General features: G+C 53.4%; 1 protein-coding gene across 7 annotated transcripts in view; it reads left to right on the top strand.

The window, feature by feature from the left end:
- Positions 1-17938, top strand: part of NEDD4L (NEDD4 like E3 ubiquitin protein ligase) — an 81231-nt gene extending 63293 nt beyond the window's left edge. For 4 of the 7 annotated variants that reach the window (XM_054179282.1, XM_054179277.1, XM_054179278.1 and 1 more), the window contains 11 exons: positions 578-697; positions 1137-1334; positions 2366-2443; positions 3967-4021; positions 4111-4167; positions 7531-7589; positions 9462-9527; positions 10175-10404; positions 11016-11137; positions 11679-11749; positions 12278-12426. In XM_054179282.1, the coding sequence (XP_054035257.1) occupies positions 578-697; positions 1137-1334; positions 2366-2443; positions 3967-4021; positions 4111-4167; positions 7531-7589; positions 9462-9527; positions 10175-10404; positions 11016-11137; positions 11679-11749; positions 12278-12406 (1185 nt within the window). In that variant the 3' untranslated portion in view covers positions 12407-12426. Of the gene's footprint in view, positions 1-577; positions 698-1136; positions 1335-2365; positions 2444-3966; positions 4022-4110; positions 4168-7530; positions 7590-9461; positions 9528-10174; positions 10405-11015; positions 11138-11678; positions 11750-12277; positions 12427-13752; positions 13827-14562; positions 14624-15057; positions 15118-15460; positions 15569-16229; positions 16327-16749; positions 16823-17435 lie in introns of those variants that run through there. The other 3 variants (XM_054179279.1, XM_054179281.1, XM_054179283.1) reach the window with 2 other exon arrangements.
- Positions 17939-20526: the final 2588 nt, after the last annotated feature.

Below are 20526 nucleotides of genomic sequence, written 5' to 3'. Positions count from 1 at the left end.
GAGGCACCTCTGAACTAGCAAAAGGAGAGAAATGCATTCCTGGGGGTTGAAAGCTGTGCTGACCTCTTCAGGGTACCTCACATTGTCTGCCCTGCCTAGGAATTAAACTACATGCTTATCCCCAGGAAAGGGTGTTCGGTTAATTTCCTCACAGTCACAATTGCCAGCACTTTCTGAGTGTCCTGGCTGGCTGAACTACCTGAAGGGAGGTTGCAGACAGGGGGATGATGGTCTCTTCACCCAGGCAGCCAGCACCAGAACAAGAGGACACAGTCTCAGGCTGCACCAGGGGAGGTTTAAGCTGGATGTTAGGAAGAAGTTCTATACAGAGAGCGTGATAGCCCATTGGAATGGGCTGCCTGGGGAGGTGGTGGAGTCGCCATCACTGGAGGTGTTCAGGAGGAGACTTGATGGGGTGCTTGGTGCCGTGGGTTAGTTGTTTAGGTGGTGTTGGATCGGTTGATGGGTTGGACGCGATGATCTTGAAGGTCTCTTCCAACCTGGTTTATTCTATTCTGTTCTATTATTCTAACTGTGTTTCTGACTACTTGCTAACTTGGCTTTCCTTCTGAGACAGCTTGCAGAAGATGGCATGGTGGGGTCAGCAGCAAACAGCAGCAACCATTTAAGTGAACCCCAGATCAGGCGGCCTCGCAGCCTCAGCTCCCCCACAGTAACCCTGTCGGCTCCTCTGGAGGTGAGAAAGATCTCTTCTGTCTGGCTGCTTGTTCCTTTGCAGCCGTGCAGCACAGCCACTGATGACTCTGCAGCTCTCCGTCTGCGGGCCCTCTGCGGCTGCCGAGTGCTGTGTGTTCTCTGGCACCTCAGCTGCACGTCTGAAACGCAGCGCTCGGAGCCCCAGCAGCCCACCAGGGTGCAAAGGCAGAGCTGTATTCTCACTGAGACTCTTGGTGCTGGTGACTGTGGGAAGCACAGCAGGAGCTGTGCAGCAGCAACACGCGCAGCTGCGTCTGCAGGGTGGTAGAGTTGGGATGCTGAGTGTGCGCCGTGGCCTTTCAGAAGGGTATTTCATGTCTGGTGTTCCAGGGGCTCATTCCCAGCACTTCACTCCAGGAGCAGCTCCTGACTGTGAGGCTGTTTCACTCATCTGCCAAACTTCTCTGCTCCCCCCGCAGGGCATCAAGGACTCTCCGGTGCGCAGGGCGGTGAAGGACACCCTTTCCAACCCCCAGTCTCCACAGCCCTCCCCTTACAACTCCCCTAAACCACAGCACAAAGTTGCACAAAGCTTCCTTCCTCCTGGCTGGGAGATGCGAATAGCACCCAACGGGAGGCCCTTCTTCATTGATCACAACACTAAGACTACCACCTGGGTAAGAGAAGCTCCAGACCATGCGCTTCCAATCACTTAAATGCTTCTGTCTACCCCCCACTGCGGACACCCCACCTCCCTGGGGAGTCTGAGGGGGGTTGTCGGGCATCTCACTGAGCCCTCTCCTGTCAGTGACTGGTGCCACCACTGCTGCACTCGGGGCAAGGAAACTGCCTTGTTCCTGTCCTCTAGCTTTTGGGGCGTTTCTCCACCAGGTGCCACGCAGCAGTGCCCTGCAGTTGGCATCTGACCTTTGCGTAAGGACAAGCCAGTGCCTGCCAGCACCAGCTGCAGGCTTTGGAGGTGCACAGTGCTGTGGAGCTTTGGGCTGTGGAGCCTGAGGCTCTCCATCCCTGCGTCTGGCAGTGACTGGCATAGCTGGTTTATCACTGGCATGGGTGCTCACCTGCTCCCTTAGCAGACTCCAGTGGTGCCTTGGGTTTATGTCAGCACACTGCATTTGTTAATTCTGCACTCGTGGCCCACAGCCTGAAGGAGTAAAATTACAGCAGAGTAGAAGAGAGACAAGAAGCATTGCTCATCATCCCTGAAGGGGGATGTGCACTTCAGTTGGTTAGGCATCGCTCCAGCTCCCAGTCAGCACCAATTAGGTATTCTCAGCGGTGTTCCCAGGTACATGTGGGGAAATGATGTGTCTGGGATGCTTTGTGCTTTTCTGCCTCGTTTGGACAGGGATCTAACGACTGCAGTGCATTAGCAGAGCTGTCAGGAGCCCTTTCTGAGCCATTAGTGCTAGGAGGGCTGGTTCCCTCTCGGAGCGCCCCGACGTGCGCGGGTTCCTGAAGCCCGGCCTGGGCGCAGCGCAGCCCCAGCGCTGTCACTAACCCCTGGCGGTGCAGGGATCCCGCTGGAGCGTGGCACACCTGCAGCTCCTGAATGTTCTGACACGTCTAGTTGGTTTGGGTTAGTCTCAAGAACTCAAGCAGTGACTGTAATGCAGGAAGAGTTCCAGGTGGTTAGCACATAGGCCTGACTGGGCCTGCGGGATTTACAGTTCCCTGTTTCTTACAGGAGGATCCACGGCTGAAATTTCCAGTGCATTTGAGATCAAAAGCATCTCTGAACCCCAATGATCTGGGCCCCCTTCCTGTAAGTGACCCTGTGTGTGCTGTTGTGTGTGCACACATACACCTCTCTTCGCTTCTCTTGGGGTATTAAAGCCACCAGAAATCTTCCCTGGGACCTGCCAGAGCTCCTCTGGAGCTGGGAGCTTTGCAGACACTGGCTTGGGTTTATCTTGATGGACTTCTAGATGGTTACCTCTTGCTTTAGGGGAAAACGGAGCAGATTCTTCCAAGAGAGCTCCATCAGCATGTAAGGGCACTCAGGAATCAATCTCTGCTACCACCTCTGGTCAGCCATCCTCCTCTCAAACACCCTGCTACCCACTGCAAAACCTCTTCCTTTGTGTTTGAGTGGCTCTGGGCCGTGTCAGTCCCTGTGCAGCTGAAGGCATCTCCTGCTTGCAGCTGGTCCCTAAGAACACAGCTGTGGCAGCAGCTGCTCTGTTGCAGCTCTGCAGCTCCTCCCAGCACGCCTTGCCTGGCTGGGCACGGGAGTCCTGAGGGCAGCTTACCTTTATGCTGCCCCACACAGAGGTGAGGCATGCAGGGTGAGCCCAGGAGAGCCTGGCATGCCCCCCTGCAGACACTGACAGAGCTGCCCAGCCTGACAGTCCATCTCAGAGGGAGCTGGGAAGGGCTGCAGAGCTCAGCAGGCTCTCAAAAGAGGGGAAGTTCAGTCCTTTCTCTTCTGAGGCTCAGCCACAGCACGAGCCAGCCTGGACAGCCCTGCAGACACTGCCCCTGTCTGCGCTGTGATGGTTTGGAAGGTGAGGAAAGGGGCTGGATGAGGAGGGAAGAACTGGAGGCTAGTGTGGTGGGTTGAAAATTGCCCCCAGCATGAAATTGCCAGAGCAGCTCAGCTGGAGAGCACATGCAGCTGCATTTCCAAGGAAAACTGCAATCCAAACTGTGAAATGGGATGAATGCATGCAAAATACATCAATATTTACAGGCATTTACAATTTCTAGACAGCACGAGAACCCCCCTAGACAAACCTGGGGCTGCCAATAGCTTCCCCCTCTCCGCTGCCTTCCCTCCCCCTGTACAGGGGAGAAGAGAGAGAGCAGAGAGTCGCTGTTAGTACTCGGCACAAGAGCGCGCTGGAGGTCAGCGAAGCCAGCGGCAGCAGGAGTTAGCACCTGCCGGAGCCAGGAAGCCAGGCAGAGAGTTAGCTGGTGCAAGCTCACTTTGTTAGTGCTCAGACCCATGGGGTTATTTAGAACTTACCATTCTTTTCCCTTTTACTTCCAGTGGTGATTTGTTTACATTCTACCACTTTCTGTTCAAGATCCGTGGGAAACTTTCCAGGCACAGCCTGGAGCTGCCGCACCCAGTGTCCACTGACGGCTGTGCTGGGCGCAGCTGCCTCCCCAGCCAGCCAGTCCTTTGCCTCTCCCTGGAGCTTTGGCTGTGACACAGTGCATCTGTGATGCTTTTGTGCGGTCTGCCCCTCTCGGGCAGGGAAGCAGGGGTGGGTAGCGTGTGGCTTCAGGCTGGGTGAGAGTGGCACTAACTCGCTTCTTGTCTCTCCTCATTTCCCCGTTCAGCCTGGCTGGGAGGAAAGAATCCATCTGGATGGAAGAACCTTTTATATAGACCACAGTAAGTAAGCAGCCAGGTACTGCAGCAGGTAGAGAAAGGGAGGCGACCGATATCGAAGTGAAAGCTTTACAATTTTACTCTTCATTTAGGAAGCCAGGTGTTGATATGTGGAGACATTGATACCAGAGACTTAGTGCCCTCCTACGGTACTGTATATTCACTGGAAGCTTGCTTTTAATTGGCTCATCAAGCTTTGTCCCTCTCTGACTTGTGAAGCATTAACATCCCTCTCTGTGGTTTCTTTTGTTCTCGTTGATATTTTGGATCGTTGTTGTTGTTGTTGATGATCCCATGGCTTATTTGCACTCAGTGAATTAAAACACACACTAGGAATAGAAAATAAGATGAGAAGAGACCATATAGCCACAACTGCAGATACAGGGTGGAGAAGTGAGCTCTGCTGCACTCTCCTTCCCCTGCTGGAGGCCTTGTGGCAGTGCAGACTCTGATCTTATTTCCTATTTACGGCATGTCAGCTGCGCCCAGCCCATCGAGCTGATCCGGTTCTGTTAGTGGAGTTCCAGTGATGTTTCATTGTAGCGTGTCTGACGACAGCATCCGGACCGCTGTGTGAGTTCTTGTTGCTGCTTGAAGGAACCCAGAAAGGCTGGGCTGTTTCTGCTCCTTTTGTTCTTCAAGGCTTCTGTAGTCAGAGATTTCTGCTGGTGGCGTAGACCTGACAGGAACAGCAGGCTCACAAACCTGGGGAGAGGGCACACAAAACTCTTACAGCTACCTGGCAGTGCTCTGTTTCTCCTCCAGCAGCACTGCCTCTGCTGCTCTTCTCTCTGCGTGGATGGCATCAAATCAGCATTAGGAGACTGTCCCTGAAGTCACACGAGGGTCTAAACAAAGGTCAGAACTAAGACACTCCAGCCAGCACAAGACTGACCTCTTCCAGACACCAGTACACAGCTGCTGCTCCTCGTCCCTTCTGTAGTTGCTTTTCCCAGCAGACACCCAGAAACTGAAACGTGGCGAAAGCCTCTCGGCTGCTGCCACCGAGGAGGCACAGGATAAGGCTCTCATTTCAAACACCTGCAGAACTGTTCAGCCGCCCTTACAAAGCTGCTGAAGCCTCTGCTAGTCTCTGAGAGTGAAGGGGGTGTCAGAGCTCTGCACTGGAGCTCCCACAGAGTTGTCCTAAACCTAAATGTATTTGCATTTGAGCTGAGGGCTTTTCGCCTGTTCTATAGCAGCTTCTAACGATGTTGCTTGTTTGGCCTCAGCCGCTGCAGTCACGGTGCCAGCAGCTGTGCCCACCCCCAGGGTGCCAGCCTCACCTGTGCTCAGGCACTCTGCTGAAGAGTCAGGAGGCAGCCAGAGTAGCTAGAAAGTGACAGCCTTGGCCAGGGGGTCCCCAGATACAGCTTGTGACCCTCTGCACAGCTGCCCTGCCCTGGTGTCCTGGTTGCAGCTGTTGTCACCCCTGAGAGAGGCAGGCAGTGCAGACACTGCTGTGGAGGGTGGCATCTCAGCTGCTAGAGCCAAGCCAGGTACTGCTTGGCACACAGTGGCCCCAGAGGGTTTAGCTTTTAACTATCAGCAGTTGCAGCCTCTGCAGGGGTCAGTCTGGCACCAAATGCCAGAGTCTTCAGTTCCCCACCGCTGGTGCTTGGTGGTGAATCCGTGCCAGTCGGCATCATTTCCCACCCGTGAGCAAAGCCATCTTCTGCGCTGCCCAGGAGCCCTCCAGGAGGTCACCTCCATGCTGGGAGCCATCCTGAAGGAGCACACACAGGTCCTCCAGCCACGGGCAGAGCAGTTACTAGTGGGTGACTGGCAGAGGGATGGATACACTCAATGGGTTCCCCTCCAGTCTGCCCTGGATCCACCAGTCTTTAACAGATGGAATGAATGAGGGGCATGGGGTCCTTAGTGCAGCAGCAGAGAGCAGTGCGGGAGAGGTGGGAGGAGAAACGCTGCTGTAGTGCAAAGAAAGGCAAAAGTGCTGCTCAGAATGGGAGTAAACAGCAGAGTTTTGGTAGCAAAGGGCAGGAGAAACACCGTCAGCTGGACGTGAGTTACCTCAGCTTGTGAGGTGTCTGAAATAAGAGCTGCAGTAACCTTTCCAGTCTCACCAGCACAGGCAGTGTCTCAGTGACGATGACTATGCTGTGTCTAGTGCTGGGGCCTAAACTTCCAGAAGGTGGTGGAGCACTGGGAAAGGGAACAGAGGAGGAGAGGGGATCCTCGAGGGCCCTGGTGCCTGACTGATGAGGAAAGGCAGGGAGCTGTATGTGTGTGGAGGCTCCAGACAGGTGGCAGACCTTCAGAATGTGCTGCACAAGGAACACGCTGGGTGAGACAGAATCTGGAGCTGCAGTTCCTCCACCATTTCTGAGCACTTAAATAGACTCGATGTGTAAGGGGAAACCAAGCAGTATTTTAATAGTCAGTTAAGTGATGACAGAACAGATTTCTTGAAGTGCTTTTGGTCCTGTTGAATTCTCTTCACGTTTACCAGCTGCCACCTTGCCAGTCCCAGCCCCTTTTACAGCAGCCTGGGGTGCTCAAAGCTGATGGGTCTTCTCCAGCTGTGGGAACATGCCAAGTACTTGTGTTTTGATACAAGTGGGCCTGGCTCTTTGCTTTTACCTACAGTGGCCACAAAAAACTTCTCGAGCTTAGTGTGTCCGTTCCCAAACCTAGGAACTACAGGACTTAAACCCAGAACTCCCTCACTAAACCCCTGCCGACGGCGCGAGGCGGCGCGTAACGCACGGGTGTGTAGTTACAGCCCTGTCAGAGCAGGGAGTAGATGGCTTCAACCTTGCCAGTGCAGGGGGCACTAGTTTGGTTTTTGGAGCTTTGTCTTGTTGCAACATCATCATTTTGTTGTGATTCTGTTGTGTTCAGAATCTTGTGAGGAGCAGCTGTCTGGAGGCAGGGAGAGTCCAAGCATGGTCCTGTGTAACCTTACCATGGCACCCTCCTGGTGCTCCTCAAAACCATAGATGAAAAGAGCTGGATTCTGCCTAAGCCTCCTTTGGTCAAACCAGAGTCATCTCTTGTACCTTGCCTGTACTGTTTTGCCTGCCTTCGTGGCCCTATGACCTCTTCACTAAATCACAGACTAGGACTTTGGGTTTTGAAGAGACATTACCCCCTCCAAATTCCATTGCAGCCTGCTAGAGGTACCACGTTCTGCCCCCTGTAGGCAGCATCTCCAAGACCTAAGCCTAGCCTGCCAGGCAGGGTTTTGGGGTTGCTTTCCCTTCCAGACATGGAGTCTGTGTACCTCTGACAGGGGTCGAACCCACAGCCACATGCAGCTAGAAGCTGTTCGTGTACAGCCACTGGAAGAGCAGCAGTGCAGGCACACTGCATCCTCTTGTAGGTTTGCACCTCTGAGTGATGGGCTCTGGATGGAGATGGGGCTGCAGCTGTTCCTACCCCTGCAGGACTCAGCTGTGGAGCTGGTAGGGCCAGCAGGTGTAGGGAGCCAGAGCAGCCTGCCTGTGGCTGGAGCAGAGGAGTGAGGGCAGTGTTGTTTTTGTTCTTGGCAGATAACAAAATCACCCAGTGGGAGGACCCCAGGCTGCAGAACCCTGCCATCACTGGCCCTGTAAGTACTGCTGGGGGCTGGGTCTCACCTGGGGGCTGGGCTGCAGGGGTGCCTGCTCCCTGGCACACCAAGGGCTGTCCTGCTCTGGGGAGCCTCTCCCAGCCTGCTGCAGTGGTCCAGAGCAGGAGCTGGGCTACCTGGGGATCACTGGGATGGTTGGAGCTGCAGTGCTGTGCATGCATTTCCAGGCCAGGCAGCAGGCTCCCACTCAGATGGGTTTGGAGGCCTTCCTGGCAGTAGCTGCCTGGCAGGGGAGTTTCTCCTGCCTTCTGGAGAACATGAGAAGTTAGCTTCTGCCTTGGAGCGTCTGGGAAGCACAGATAGATACTGGCAGCTGCGGATCAATATGGGGATTTCAAAGTACCATGTGTGTGCAAGGCTCTTGGGGCTTGCTGTAGGGATGTGAGCAGGAGACATGTTCCTACTTCCCTGCCTTCTGGGGCACTACTGACAGACAGTTTCACTGTGCTGTGCAGCTTGGGGGCTCTGCAGAATAAGAAGCTGTTTCCACTCGGTAAGGCAGAGCTGCGACTATGGTTCAGAACTTGAGTCCATCACTTCTGAGAGATGTAGAGTCCCAGCCTAACAAACAGTAAATGCCTTTACTGCACTGTCAGACCTTCAGCTGCCACATACATGGAGAGATTCCTTGACCTCTTGTGCTGGTTTCTGATGGTCAGACCCTAACATGTTCCCAGGTGCCAGGAAATACGTTTTTATGCTGGGCAAATGCCCAGGATGTCTGAGGGTCTCAGGACCCAGCAGCCTGACTGCTGCCTGGTGTCCCTGCAGCTGCTGCTGTTCATCAGCAGGATCAGTGCCTTGCCTGCACAGCAGGCTGCTGGCCTGCCCATATGCCATGCACTGGCTGCTCCAGATACCCACACAGTGGGCAGCGTGCTGTGAAACCCTCGTGCAGCTTTGCCCAGCAAGGGAAGCACAGAGGCAGACTGTCTGGGAACCGGTGTTCCCAGGTAATCAGGCTCAGTCATGATCCCCTCAAGTCAGCAGCAGCTGTTTGTGTGGCTGGGCTTGGTTTTCTAAAGAGAAGAGCCCACTTTACAGCCACCTAAGCATTAAGGATTCATCTTAGTGCTCCTAAGAGCATAGGTGGTGCTGCGACAAAGCCTCAGGCTGCTCACACTGCACTGCACGTGGTTCCACCATGCAAACACTGACAGATGGTTTAATGGGTGCACTAAAGTCCTGTTATCATATGAAGAAGATTGTTTCATTCTGAATGTAAGTTATTCATGGCTCATGATCCACAAGAGGAGACTCCTCTAGAAATACTCCCAGCTCCTCCTCTCACCTGCATCCACTCATGAAGCTACACCAAGACTAGTCCTTGCCCCAGACCCCAGAGACTGAGCTTGGAGCAGAGCTGTGGTTCAGCCCTCAGGGAATTCAGACCCAGTCTCTTGCTCCCAAGAAATCATACTTCATCTCTTCAGCTGGCTGCCCCACTGGCTCTGCTCTCCCATCTGCACTGCCAGGAGAGCAGAGGGAGAGCAAGGATGCAGGAGACCATCGAGGCTCTTGGATTATTACGTTGACTTTGCATATGATGTTAAAAAACAGAATGAAGGCTTCCTCCTTCCCAAAGAGCCCACAGAGAATGAAGGAATCTCACTGACACACGGCAGTCCCTGGTCAGAGCCAGGCCTGTGCCTCTGTTACCTGAATCACAGCCTTGGCTTGTCGCAGTTTTCTCCCCTTTGCACTCAGAGTGCAGCCAGGGGCGCGGGGAGGCTGCGGCTGCCGTACATCCTGCACGGTGAGCTGTACCAGCTGCCCCTGTAGCACATCTCTGAGTGCCTGTCTGAGCAGTACTAGAGCAGCTGGTGAGCAGCTTGTGATTGCCTCCCACAGGCAGTGCCCTACTCCAGGGAGTTCAAGCAGAAGTACGACTACTTCCGGAAGAAGCTCAAGAAACCAGTGAGTAGAGCCCTGCTGCCCGCCGGGCCCAGCACGGGCACACATGGGGTACCTGCCTCTGGCACACTGGCAGTGCTCCCTGACTGTGCTGCTCTTGAAAGGGTTTGAGTAGGAGCCAGAACAGTGAAGCAAACTTGTGAGTGATGTCTCAACAAAAACCTCTCCAGACCTCTAGGACTTGCAAACCCAAGGCAGTGGGGCAGTGACTGATGATTTGTTCCCCATCACAACTCAGACTAACAGGGATGTTGCTGTAGAGCCTTTAGGCTGAAGGGTTGAGGGCTGAGACTTTACTTTCAGCAGCTGACTGGGAAGGGCAGAGCAGAGCCCACAGTGATGCTGACCTGGCACAAGCCTCCGGTCTTCTTGTCCTGTGGGAACCGGGGTCTTCGGGACGCCTGGAACAGAAAAGGGGTCGGATCAGCTTGCATGGGATGAGACTCATGCCTGGCAGGCAGCTGCTGTGCCTGTCCTTACCTGTGTATTGACAGCTCTGTCAGTCTCCCTGGGTTTTGGCAGTGGGTGCTGCCAAGCAGCCTGTTAGTTGTCAGGAAAGGCAGGGGAAACTTTACACGCCAGGTGTCCGGTCTGTCACTTGCCGCCGTCTGTTGAGACTAACAAGGGTACCATGATCTTCTTTCACACAGGCTGATATTCCAAACAGATTCGAGATGAAGCTACACAGAAATAACATTTTTGAGGAGTCCTACAGAAGAATCATGTCTGTGAAGAGACCTGATGTACTAAAAGCCAGGCTCTGGATTGAATTTGAGTCAGAAAAAGGACTTGACTATGGAGGTGTGGCCCGAGAGTGGTTTTTTCTCTTGTCCAAGGAGATGTTTAACCCTTACTACGGTCTCTTTGAATACTCAGCAACGTAAGTGCCTGTTAAAACACTTCTGTTTCATAAGGGCCATGCACTAGATGTTGCAGAGAGAGTCAGCAGCTCGGTGAGCATCCCAGCCGTGCAGATGAAGCTGTTAGTGTGCTAGATGAGGAGGGCTTTCCCCGCTGCAGACATCAAGCTCTCTGCTCTTGGAGGTGCTGAATAGATTGTAAAGGGGGTGGACAGAGGCTCTTGCCTAACCTGGAGGTTAGGTGCCAAAGAGAATCCTGCAATTTGAAGCCCTGACATTTGGCTGTGGAGAGTGAAAAGTGAAGCCCTGTGGAGGAGGACAGCTTAGCTGAAGTTCTCCTTCCACCGAACACATTTGTTTGCTTTCATTGCTGCCAGGCTTTACCCTGCCCTCTTGCAGATGTCACCCCACAAGAAGGACTTTAGCCATCTTTGTCAGGTGGTCACTGCAGTCATTGCAGGACAGGTTTGGTTAGGGCAGTCTCCCCCAGCCTGGCCAGAACAGGTGGATAGACTCCGTTAGGACAGTGCAACAGGAACTGGCCCTGAGCTCAGCTGACTGACTGACATATCTAATCTCTGTTCTTTAAAGGCTTGGTCATTCAGCTGTTTCTTTTCTTTCCCCAAAAAAGGGACAACTACACACTTCAGATTAATCCTAATTCAGGTCTCTGTAACGAGGACCACCTCTCGTACTTCACCTTTATCGGCCGCGTGGCTGGCCTGGCAGTGTACCACGGCAAGCTCCTGGACGGTGAGTTCCTGGGCTCTCAGGAGGGACATGAGGGCTCCTGGAGAGAAAGTAATGGAGCTGCCACTTGGAAGCTGCATTCCTGGTGTGAATGGTGGTCAAAAATGACCTCTGCATTGCTAAATCCTTCCTGTCCCCAAATTGACAGCAGCTCTCTGCAGCAAGCCTGCAGCCTCAGCAGCTGTGGGGCTGGCAGCTGCAGCACACTTTGATCTGTAAGATCATTCCTGATGGAACGACAGAACACCGTTTGTGTCTTGGGACTCCCACAGCAAACGCTTCGAGGTGCCCACGTTCTGTTAGCAGTGCAGGGAGCTCAGCTGGACAAGGGTGGCAGTTGATTGAGTGCCTTGAGCTCAGCTCCGCAGCTCTTGTGCCTGCCGTCAGCCCTTCTGGCCTTCACGGCAGAGCACTCGGGACTGAGAGGCAGTGCTGGCACTCATCTGGCTCACTGGGAAATGCCACAGTGTCTTAGGCCCCAGCACTCCTCCTGTGGCAGCTGGGGAGGCAGAACCTGCAGCTCACGCTCTTCCCTCTCTTTTAGGCTTCTTCATCAGACCCTTTTACAAGATGATGCTGGGGAAGCCAATAACCCTGAAAGACATGGAGTCTGTGGTAAGACAACTTTTAAACCACCTGCAGTGATGTGAGCTTTTCCTCTGGGGAAACTTCTAGGAGCCACCAATTCCAGTAATGTGGTGTAAAACACAAGGCCATGGCTGCAGCACTGCAGAGACAGGCAGTTAGTAAAGCCAGCACCAGTGCACGCTAGGGTGCTGCAGAGGGACCGGGGAGAAGATCAGTATCAGCTAGCAGGGCTCACAATGCAGTCATTGCAGGACAGGGTGGTGTCATGCACCAGTGTGTAAGTGCTGCTGGAAAGCATGCAGCTGTTTTCTACACAGTTCACACCACTGCACAGTTACCCAGGGAGCTGCAGCCAGGCCTTGTGCTGTCAGCGTGAGTCACCTCGGGCCAAAAGCGGACACGAAGTGACCCATCCTAGCCTGCTTTACAGTGGCTGTGCAGTGACTCAGTGCTCATCTTCCCAGTGCCTTTGGGTTCTGCTTTCTTTTTCCACCTGCTCAATTTAAAGCACACAGTTGAAGTGCCCATCTGCAAACATGTTTTTGTGGTCTGCAGGACAGTGAATACTACAACTCCCTGAAGTGGATCCTGGAAAACGACCCTACAGAGCTGGACCTCATGTTCTGCATAGATGAGGAAAACTTTGGCCAGGTGTGTAAAAGTTTCCATGTTGCTATTGGCTGAGGAGTGTCTCCTGGCTGTGAACCTGGACTGAGAGGCAGCTCCTGGCCAGGGCTGAGTGCTCACAGTCGGTGTAGACAAGGCTGTGGATATCGGCCTCTGTTCCTGCCCGCACAGCCTCCAAGACTGGGAATGCCCAGCAGGAGCTGATGTTCTCGGCAGCCAGCAGCACGCCCTCCCTGTGGAAAGCTCCTCACAAGCCTTGCCTGGGACTGGCTGGGGCTTAGAAGGCTGCAGCTGACCTCGCAAGACAGAGGCAGGAGGAGCAGTCAGGGAGGTGCTGTGTTTGGTGCCTTTGGTACACGGCAGCCAAGGGCAGCAGGCCTGCTTAGAAGGGTCCCATCTGTGGGTAGCTTTCTCCATCACACAGGAGACACATTCCACAATGGACAGGGACAGAGCTCAGCAGGAGGAGCTGTAACTACAGCTGAGGGCACAGAGCCCTGTTAAAGCATCTGTCAGTTGCTGGATGGATATTCCTTGGTGCAGATAACTCTCTTGTGCCTATTTGGTGACTATTTGAGGGCTAAAGCAAAAAACCACGAGTTTCTTGACAGGAGTTTGGAGCTTACCTGCCTGTCAGGAGTGGCCTGGGGCTTCCTCCTTTTCAAGCTGTGGAGCTGGAGCATTTTGTGATGTGTGCACACGTGTAGTGACTGTACAGAGCAGACTGGGTTTGTATGACACTGGAGCTCAGTAATACCTGTGTCTCTTAAATGTCTTTGCTTTTAGGCTTTCGTGACCTTTCTCAGTGCCCTTGTTTTAAGTCTTAGCCCCAGCTATCCTGGCTGGAGGTAGCACTGCTGGTGTGGCTCACAGTGCCTTCTGGAGAGCTGACTTCGTCCTCCTAGGGCCTAGGCACATAGTGTGCTCTCAGGGCAGCAGGATGGTTTCAGTTACAGAGTCAGGGAAAACATCAAAGCCAGAGAGTGAAAAGCTTCTGTGCCACACTGAGGTGTTTGCTGGAAATTTTTGTCATCCTCTGTTCCAACAGTTTTGCATCAAATTAGACTTAGCCTCCCACTCCTAGCTTTCACCTCTGCCGCAGACGTTCGTTCGCTGACTCCAGACACACACCGACTTACTTGGAGATACTTCCTGCTCTTTTCCAACGTGTTTTGGACCTCAGGCAGCTAATTGTGGTGTTGCCAGCAAGGCTGATTTCTGTTAGCTTAGAAAAGATGCATCTGATCCCAGAAGAAAATACCAGCGGTGGGGAGATGCAGGCAAATGGCACCTGGGCAAAGCCTGAGGCGGCTCAGCAGGACAGGGACAGAACCGCCTGGAGGCCAAGCGGGTTCCGAGAGAAACGCGTCCTGATGTGATGTTGTGTTTGGGTTTTTGTGCAGACATATCAAGTGGACCTGAAGCCCAACGGGTCAGAAATCATGGTCACCAACGAAAACAAACGGGAGTACATCGAGTACGTACGCGGCGGGGGCTCGGTCCTGCCGGGGCAGCTCCCGCGGCCGGGCCTGCGCTGGAGCAGCCGGCAGCCCTGGGGGAGGCAGCTCTGCTGTTCACAGTTTGCAGCTGGCTGCTTCACATCATCACCGACCCTCTGTCACGGGAGGGCACAAAGGAAGGGCTGTTTGAATAGCTGTGGGCTTAATCTTAGGGTTTCCTCCGTTTCTCTGCCTACCAGAGTGGAAAAGCAGGAACTCAGCTGCACTTGCTGGTGCTCCTGATACGATAATACATGACTAGTGACAGGAAGGAGGGAAGCAGCTGCCTTTCTAGAGCCTGTGGGGTAGCTGTGCTCCAGGGGTTAGCACTGAAAGAAAAGAAAGTTGCTGTAGCCCTTCCTTCTCTGTTTCTGCACCTCTGTCAATTGGTTCTTTCCTCACCTTTTGTAGCCTTTGTATGGAAGGGTTAATTGCTCAGAGCTCGGGCAGGATACGGTGTCTGGTCAGTCAGCTACAATAGTAACTGCCTGCCACTCTTCCGGTGCCCAGGCAAAGCCTGCTGCTGCACTCACCTGGCAACAGGAGGGTTAATAGCAGAGCAGGTGGCAGGGCTACTTCAGAACCTGCTTGTGATGTACAACAGTCCTGGCTTTAACTGGGTCTTGGCTGAACTCTAAGGGAGGAGCTGAAAGAAGGCTGACCTCTCTGAGTGCTCTGTATCTTCTAGTGAGTGGGGTTTTGTTTCTCCTGCAGCCTGGTCATCCAGTGGAGGTTTGTGAACAGAGTTCAGAAGCAGATGAATGCTTTTCTGGAGGTAAGGCTCTTTTCCTGCTTGTTTTCCCCAAAACGCAGATTTGAATCAGAGAATCATAGAATGGTCCAGGCTGGAAGGGACCTCCAAAGGTCATCTAGTCCGACCGCCCCGCAGTCAGCAGCAGGGACATCCTCAACTAGACCAGGCTGCCCAGGGCCTGCAGATGTCTTACACCTCGGTGTTGTTACGGGGGTGAGGAGCTTTGAGTGTTTAGCTTTCCCTCCTATCAGAATACACAGAAGAGTATTTGCTTTTTCCCTGATGAGATCATTCTCTTTCCACCTGAAATTATTTTGAGCTTGAAATAATTTAGTGATTAATGCTTTAAATTAGGGACTTGTACTTCAACTCTCTCGTTTTCAACCCCCCTCAGCTAGATAAAACCTTAATTTTACACGGTAGGAGGTTTTTAACTCTGCTCTGCTCCCTTTCAGGGATTCACAGAACTTCTTCCTATTGATCTGATTAAAATTTTTGATGAAAATGAGCTGGAGGTGAGTTTAACATCCAGAAACAGCACTCGGTAACGCTGGCCCAGCAGGCTGTGTTTCAGGCTCACCTTGTGATTTTCAGACACAGAAGCTTTGCTGGTAGTGGGAAACGAGCTCTTTCTCCCCAGTGAATCAATCTGTTAATCACATAAAAGCACAACCCGTGCTAATTCTGCAGTCACATAAAGCACAGCCAAGTGCAAGTCTGTGGCGAGCTGGTCTGGTGGGCTTGCTGAAGCCCTTCCAGCCCTGCTCTGAGCCAAGCAGCACACAGCTGAGCACTGCCGTGGGTCACGGCTCGGAGAGCAGCCTCGCTCACGCTGTCCCCATGCCCTTCCCTCCCCAGCTGCTGATGTGTGGCCTTGGTGATGTGGATGTCAACGACTGGAGGCAGCACACAATCTACAAGAATGGGTACTGCCCCAATCACCCTGTTATCCAGTGGTTCTGGAAGGTAAGCCTGCTGCTCCTCCAGTGCTCTTGGGGAGCTGTGCTGCGAGTGAGAGGCTAGCCTAGGAACAAATCCCAGGCAGGAGCTAAAAAGCCTTTTGCAGTGTGTGTGAGGTGAGGTGCCTTGTGGAAAGCACCTGTCCTCACAAACCCTGCTGACATGTTTTTCCAGGGTAGCTGTAGGGCTTGTCCTTAAAAACACGAGCCTCTTCCGGCTTGTGTGCTGGCTCTCTTCTGTCACTTCCCTGCCCATGGCAGGTGTACCTGGAGACTCTGCATGCGTCGGCCCCAAAGGTGCTGCTGCAGTGCCACAGATCTGTTTTCTGTGTGCTTTTGCAGCCTCTGGGTTTGAAGGCTTGTGCACTGCCCCTCTCGAGCATCTGTTGTGTGCCACGGCCCAGGCAGGGAGCGGTCACTGACCCTACTGAGCAGTGGCTCCCTGCGGTGTCCCGCTGACAGCTGGCAAAGGATGGTCCCTCTTTAAGCAGAGACAAGGCAGTATGTGACATGTGTGCCTGTCATAGAATTGTCAGGGTTGGAAGGGACTTTAAGGATCATCTAGTTCCAACGATCAGTCAAAGGTGGGCTGCAGGCCAGTACAAGCAGTGTTTGTGCAGCTTGGTTTGTAGCAGTGGCAGCTCCCTGACAGTGCCCTGTGCCCCCAGGCCGTCTTGCTGATGGACGCTGAGAAGCGCATTCGGTTGCTGCAGTTTGTCACTGGGACCTCACGTGTGCCTATGAACGGATTTGCTGAACTCTATGGTGAGCCCTTTCAGCTGCCCCCAGCTCACACTCGCCCTTGCAACAGCACTGCTGAGCAATCAGAGGTTGCCTCGGGGCCCAGGGAGCACTGGGGCAGGTCCTGCGCCCTGTGGGTGATACAGACACAGTCCAGGAATGGTATCCATGCCCTGTGAAGGAGGAGACTCCTGTGTGCTAAAGCAGGCACTCTGGGTACCAAGTCTCTATGTCCGAGCCTGTTTCCTGTGCACTGGGCATGCCCTGCACAAAGGCAGTTAAGGAGCTATGGAGCTTGCAAAAAGCAGCCCATTCCCATTGCTTTAAAGTACACTTCATGAAGAGTTTGCAGCATCTGGGAATCCAGCCTGCCAGTTATGCAGCATTTCATCTTAGATTGTTTAGGCAGCCTCTGTAGCATCCTCTGTGATTATCATTTTCAACCAGGTTCAAACGGTCCTCAGCTGTTTACAATAGAGCAATGGGGAAGTCCTGATAAGCTGCCCAGAGCTCACACATGGTAAGTCAAAAGAGACCCTTGCCTCGCTTTTCTGTGCTGTCCCACTGCCAGGAAGATCCTGCTTCTCTGAGGGATTTTAGCTCTGGCTCATACGGCTTTGTATAAATGGGATACTCTGAATCGTGTGCCTGGATCTGTAGGCACCTACGTGGCAGGGCACGCACAGCCGGTGGGTACCTGCACAGCTCAGGAGGGAGCAAGGCTGCTCTCCAGTGCCGTGCTGCAGCTTCTTACCTCTTGCTTGACAGCACTTGTTTTGCCTTCTGATGGACAGCAGAAGGGCTGCAGCAATGGAGCAGGTGTTCTGCCATCAGTGCTGGTGCACTCACCCCAGATAAACTCCTTCCGCTGCAGCCTTTCCAGCGCAGACCTTTCTGTGCAAGCCTTTCAGCGGTAACTGCTGCACGTTACAATGTGGAAGAGCAGAGCCAGCTCTTCCCCGCTGTCAGCCTGCCTTGCAGAGGCAGCTGCCCGTCTGTACCCAGTGCTGCCTGTCGTTCCTGGAGCCAGAGCAGCCTGGCTGCAAGCACTGGCCAGTTAAAGCAGAGGCAGGCGCTTGGGCTCCCTTCCCCGTGCCCAGTGCTGCTGTGACTCCTCTCTCCCTCCGCTGCAGCTTTAATCGCCTCGACTTACCTCTGTATGAATCTTTCGAAGACCTGCGGGAGAAGCTGCTCATGGCAGTGGAAAACGCCCAGGGCTTTGAAGGTGTGGATTAAGCGACCACGCTTCCTCCCCTTGGCACCAGTTCTGCTGCCCGTGGGCGCGTGCCCGGGCCTGGGCCGACTCTGGCAGAACGGCTGCACAGCACTGGTGAATGGAGCAAAGCCTGCGACCGTGCCGTGGCGCAGCCGGCGGGAGCTGTGCCCTGCGGGAGCTGTGCCCTGCGGGAGCTGTGCCCTGCGGGTGCCTTCCCGCCCCTCCCCGCAGCCGCCGACTCTCCACGTGGACTCTGATCACATTTCAGCAGGACTTACTCTATTTATGTTGTGCCTCTGCAGGCAAAGCCCTTAATAAATATTTTACATAATTTCTAATGCCAATGAATGGAATTAATCATTTTACAGGTATAGTATTACAGCTCATGTTTACTTTAACTGATTCAGACCGTTCAGATTTTATTTCCTGACCATTAAATATCCTACCCTGGAAAACGAGCTTTTTTCTTAATTTCGGACCGGACTTGATGCCAGTGTCGTTTTTTAAAGCACATTTTGAGCCGTGCGTCCCCAAAGCATCAGGCAGTAGGAGAAGGCAGTGCTGGAGAGCAGCTCTTTTCCCTGAGCCAGATGGATGTTTCTTGTGCCCAGGAACCCAGGCTGGATGCTGCATTTTTGTACCGATACGGAGCAGCTCAAGTCAAGGCAGAACCGCAGCCTGCCCTGTCCCGCGTTCACCACGGCTGCTGCCTCGGCGTCGGTAACGCCTGCGTGCGCTATGGAGCGCTCTGGGGCAGGGCTGGCATTTGCCGGCTCAGGAGAGGATGCTTAGCCCTGCCGTGATCTCCGTACAGTGACTCTTTGGTTACCCTGCCACAAGGGGGGGGCGTTCTGACTGAACCCTGGCACTGTGTGACTCGGCGGCACGGAAACGGCTCCGGTTTGTCTCCCGTCTGTACGCGTTCACCGACGCCGCCCAGCGCCGGCGGGGCTCTGCTTGTTTCCGACTGCACCAACTCTGAAGGCACTTTATGTAACACATGGAAGTCATATCTGTTTTTATCATGAACATTGATGTGATTCTCTTCCTCTCACTGCACATGTCTTTCTGGTGCAATATCTATCGGTTGTGAATTTGGCTGCTGCTGATGTATAAAAGGAAACAAACCACAACAGCTGTAGAGCTGAGCCTGCAGACATGGTCCTCAGCAACTGGTTTTGTGATTTATTTTTTACTTAATCACAAAGATCTATTTAATAGACACTGCTATCTAATCAATTTTGTTACCTATGACATGTTGCATGCTGAAACTATAATGTCTGAGTTGCATCTCTTTTGTGACGGATTAAAAGTGAAAGATTTGTACTTGATCTACTGCAGTGAAATGGTTGCAGCACCAGAGCAGGTTGGAGGTATGGCCTCAGCAATATAACCCTTGGTGGTGCCAGCTTTGCCCACACTTGTAGAGGGAGGCACGCCCTCCCCCTCCCTGACCCCATTCTCTTAAGCAAGTGTCCAGAGGGCCAGGAACTGCAAGAGGAACAAGTGGGGCCAGGGTGCCTGGCAAACCCCAGATCTCTTTGCAGAACACAGGAACCCCACCTGCCATTGCTGTAAGTGACCAAAAGTGCCAGGAATGGGATAAGGGAAGCATCTGCTCCACAGGATCAAAGGAGGAACAATGACACGGACTAGGGAAACATCTGCAGCCTCCCCAGCTGCTGAAACAAGTTGCTCAAGGGTAACTAGTCTTATCATTGGCAAGAAGCAGGACAGCAGTTGTTGTACAGACTCACCACCCAGCAGGGTAAGAAAGTAAAGCCTCTGCTTAAGGCAGCCTATAAATAGGTACCAAATGTGGGGCTGGGCATGCTTTGGGGACCCAGGCACCCATCCCTGCACAGAAATGAAATACACAAACATCTCCGCTCTGTGTGTCAGCTCTTTGCACAGCAGCTTTGGGTGACACCATCAGAGACACTGCTCCCCTTGCCAACAGGTGCCGATACCTGTTGCAGGTCACATCCCAAGGAGCTCACTAGTGCTGCCTGCTGCCTTCTTAAAGACTCCAAGCCCCTGCATGACTCAGCCTTGCAAGCTTTGCAACCCAGTTACTGTGTGTGATGCTGTGGTCCACCATCTCAGTTTGGAACTGCTGCATGCCTTACTCTGCTGTGTTCATTCATTCATTCACCACTCTCCTTACTGTTCAGCTACATCAACACCACTGAGCAGCAGTTAATTTGCTCTGTTTAAAGTTGATTTGTGCTCCCTTAGGCTTTGGCTGCTGGCAGGGCTGCCTGCACCTCGTGCTGACCTCAAGCAGCCAGGCACTGTTGCAGAGGTGAATTGTCTCAGCTAATGCTGCGGCCACCCTTGTGCTGCAGCACCCCTCCCTGTCAGCGAACAGCTCTGCTCTGAGGGCTGCAGCACAGCACCGACCAGCACTCCACAGCAAGAGGTTAAAGCCAAAGCAAAACCAAGGCGCCTCTCTTCTGTGATACTGGGGTGTCCTGGTATCGTTATGGCAGCAGGCTGAAGAGCCCAACCACCACACTAATTACTCTTGTGGTTTTAATTGGAAATGAAAAGCAAATCGTGGCAAGGCTGTGTTCCAGGCGTCAATGTGTGCCCTGTGCCGCCTGTGTATGTCTGGTAAGGGTTCATTGTCCATGAGAAACAAGGAAGCACAAATCCTGCCACCCCGTCAATGTGCTCAAACCCCCAAGCAGGATTCCAACCATGCTCTCTCCCCACCTGCAGGAGACGCTGCAGTAGCTCCGTTAGCCCTGAACACAGCTGCGCTTTCAGTCCTGAAACTTGGCAGCTTCCTACCTCTGACAAGGCAAAAATCCCACACTATACAAATTCATTCCCTCTCTTCCACGTCCAGCTGGGCACACACCTGATGGGCAGATTCTGCCACAGCAGCCTATGAGCAGCAGGGCCAGTACCTCCTCTGCTTCAGCACTCCACTGCTTCAAAGCCAGCTGAACGCCAATTCTGAGCTGCTCTCCCTCAGAGGCCAAGCCCGCACCACCCCCCCA

The sequence above is a fragment of the Dryobates pubescens genome (assembly GCF_014839835.1).
Source record: "Dryobates pubescens isolate bDryPub1 chromosome Z unlocalized genomic scaffold, bDryPub1.pri SUPER_Z_unloc_1, whole genome shotgun sequence".
Classification (NCBI taxonomy): domain Eukaryota; kingdom Metazoa; phylum Chordata; class Aves; order Piciformes; family Picidae; genus Dryobates; species Dryobates pubescens.
Note: the sequence above shows the minus strand (reverse complement) of the source record. Positions and strands in the feature narration are given on the sequence as shown.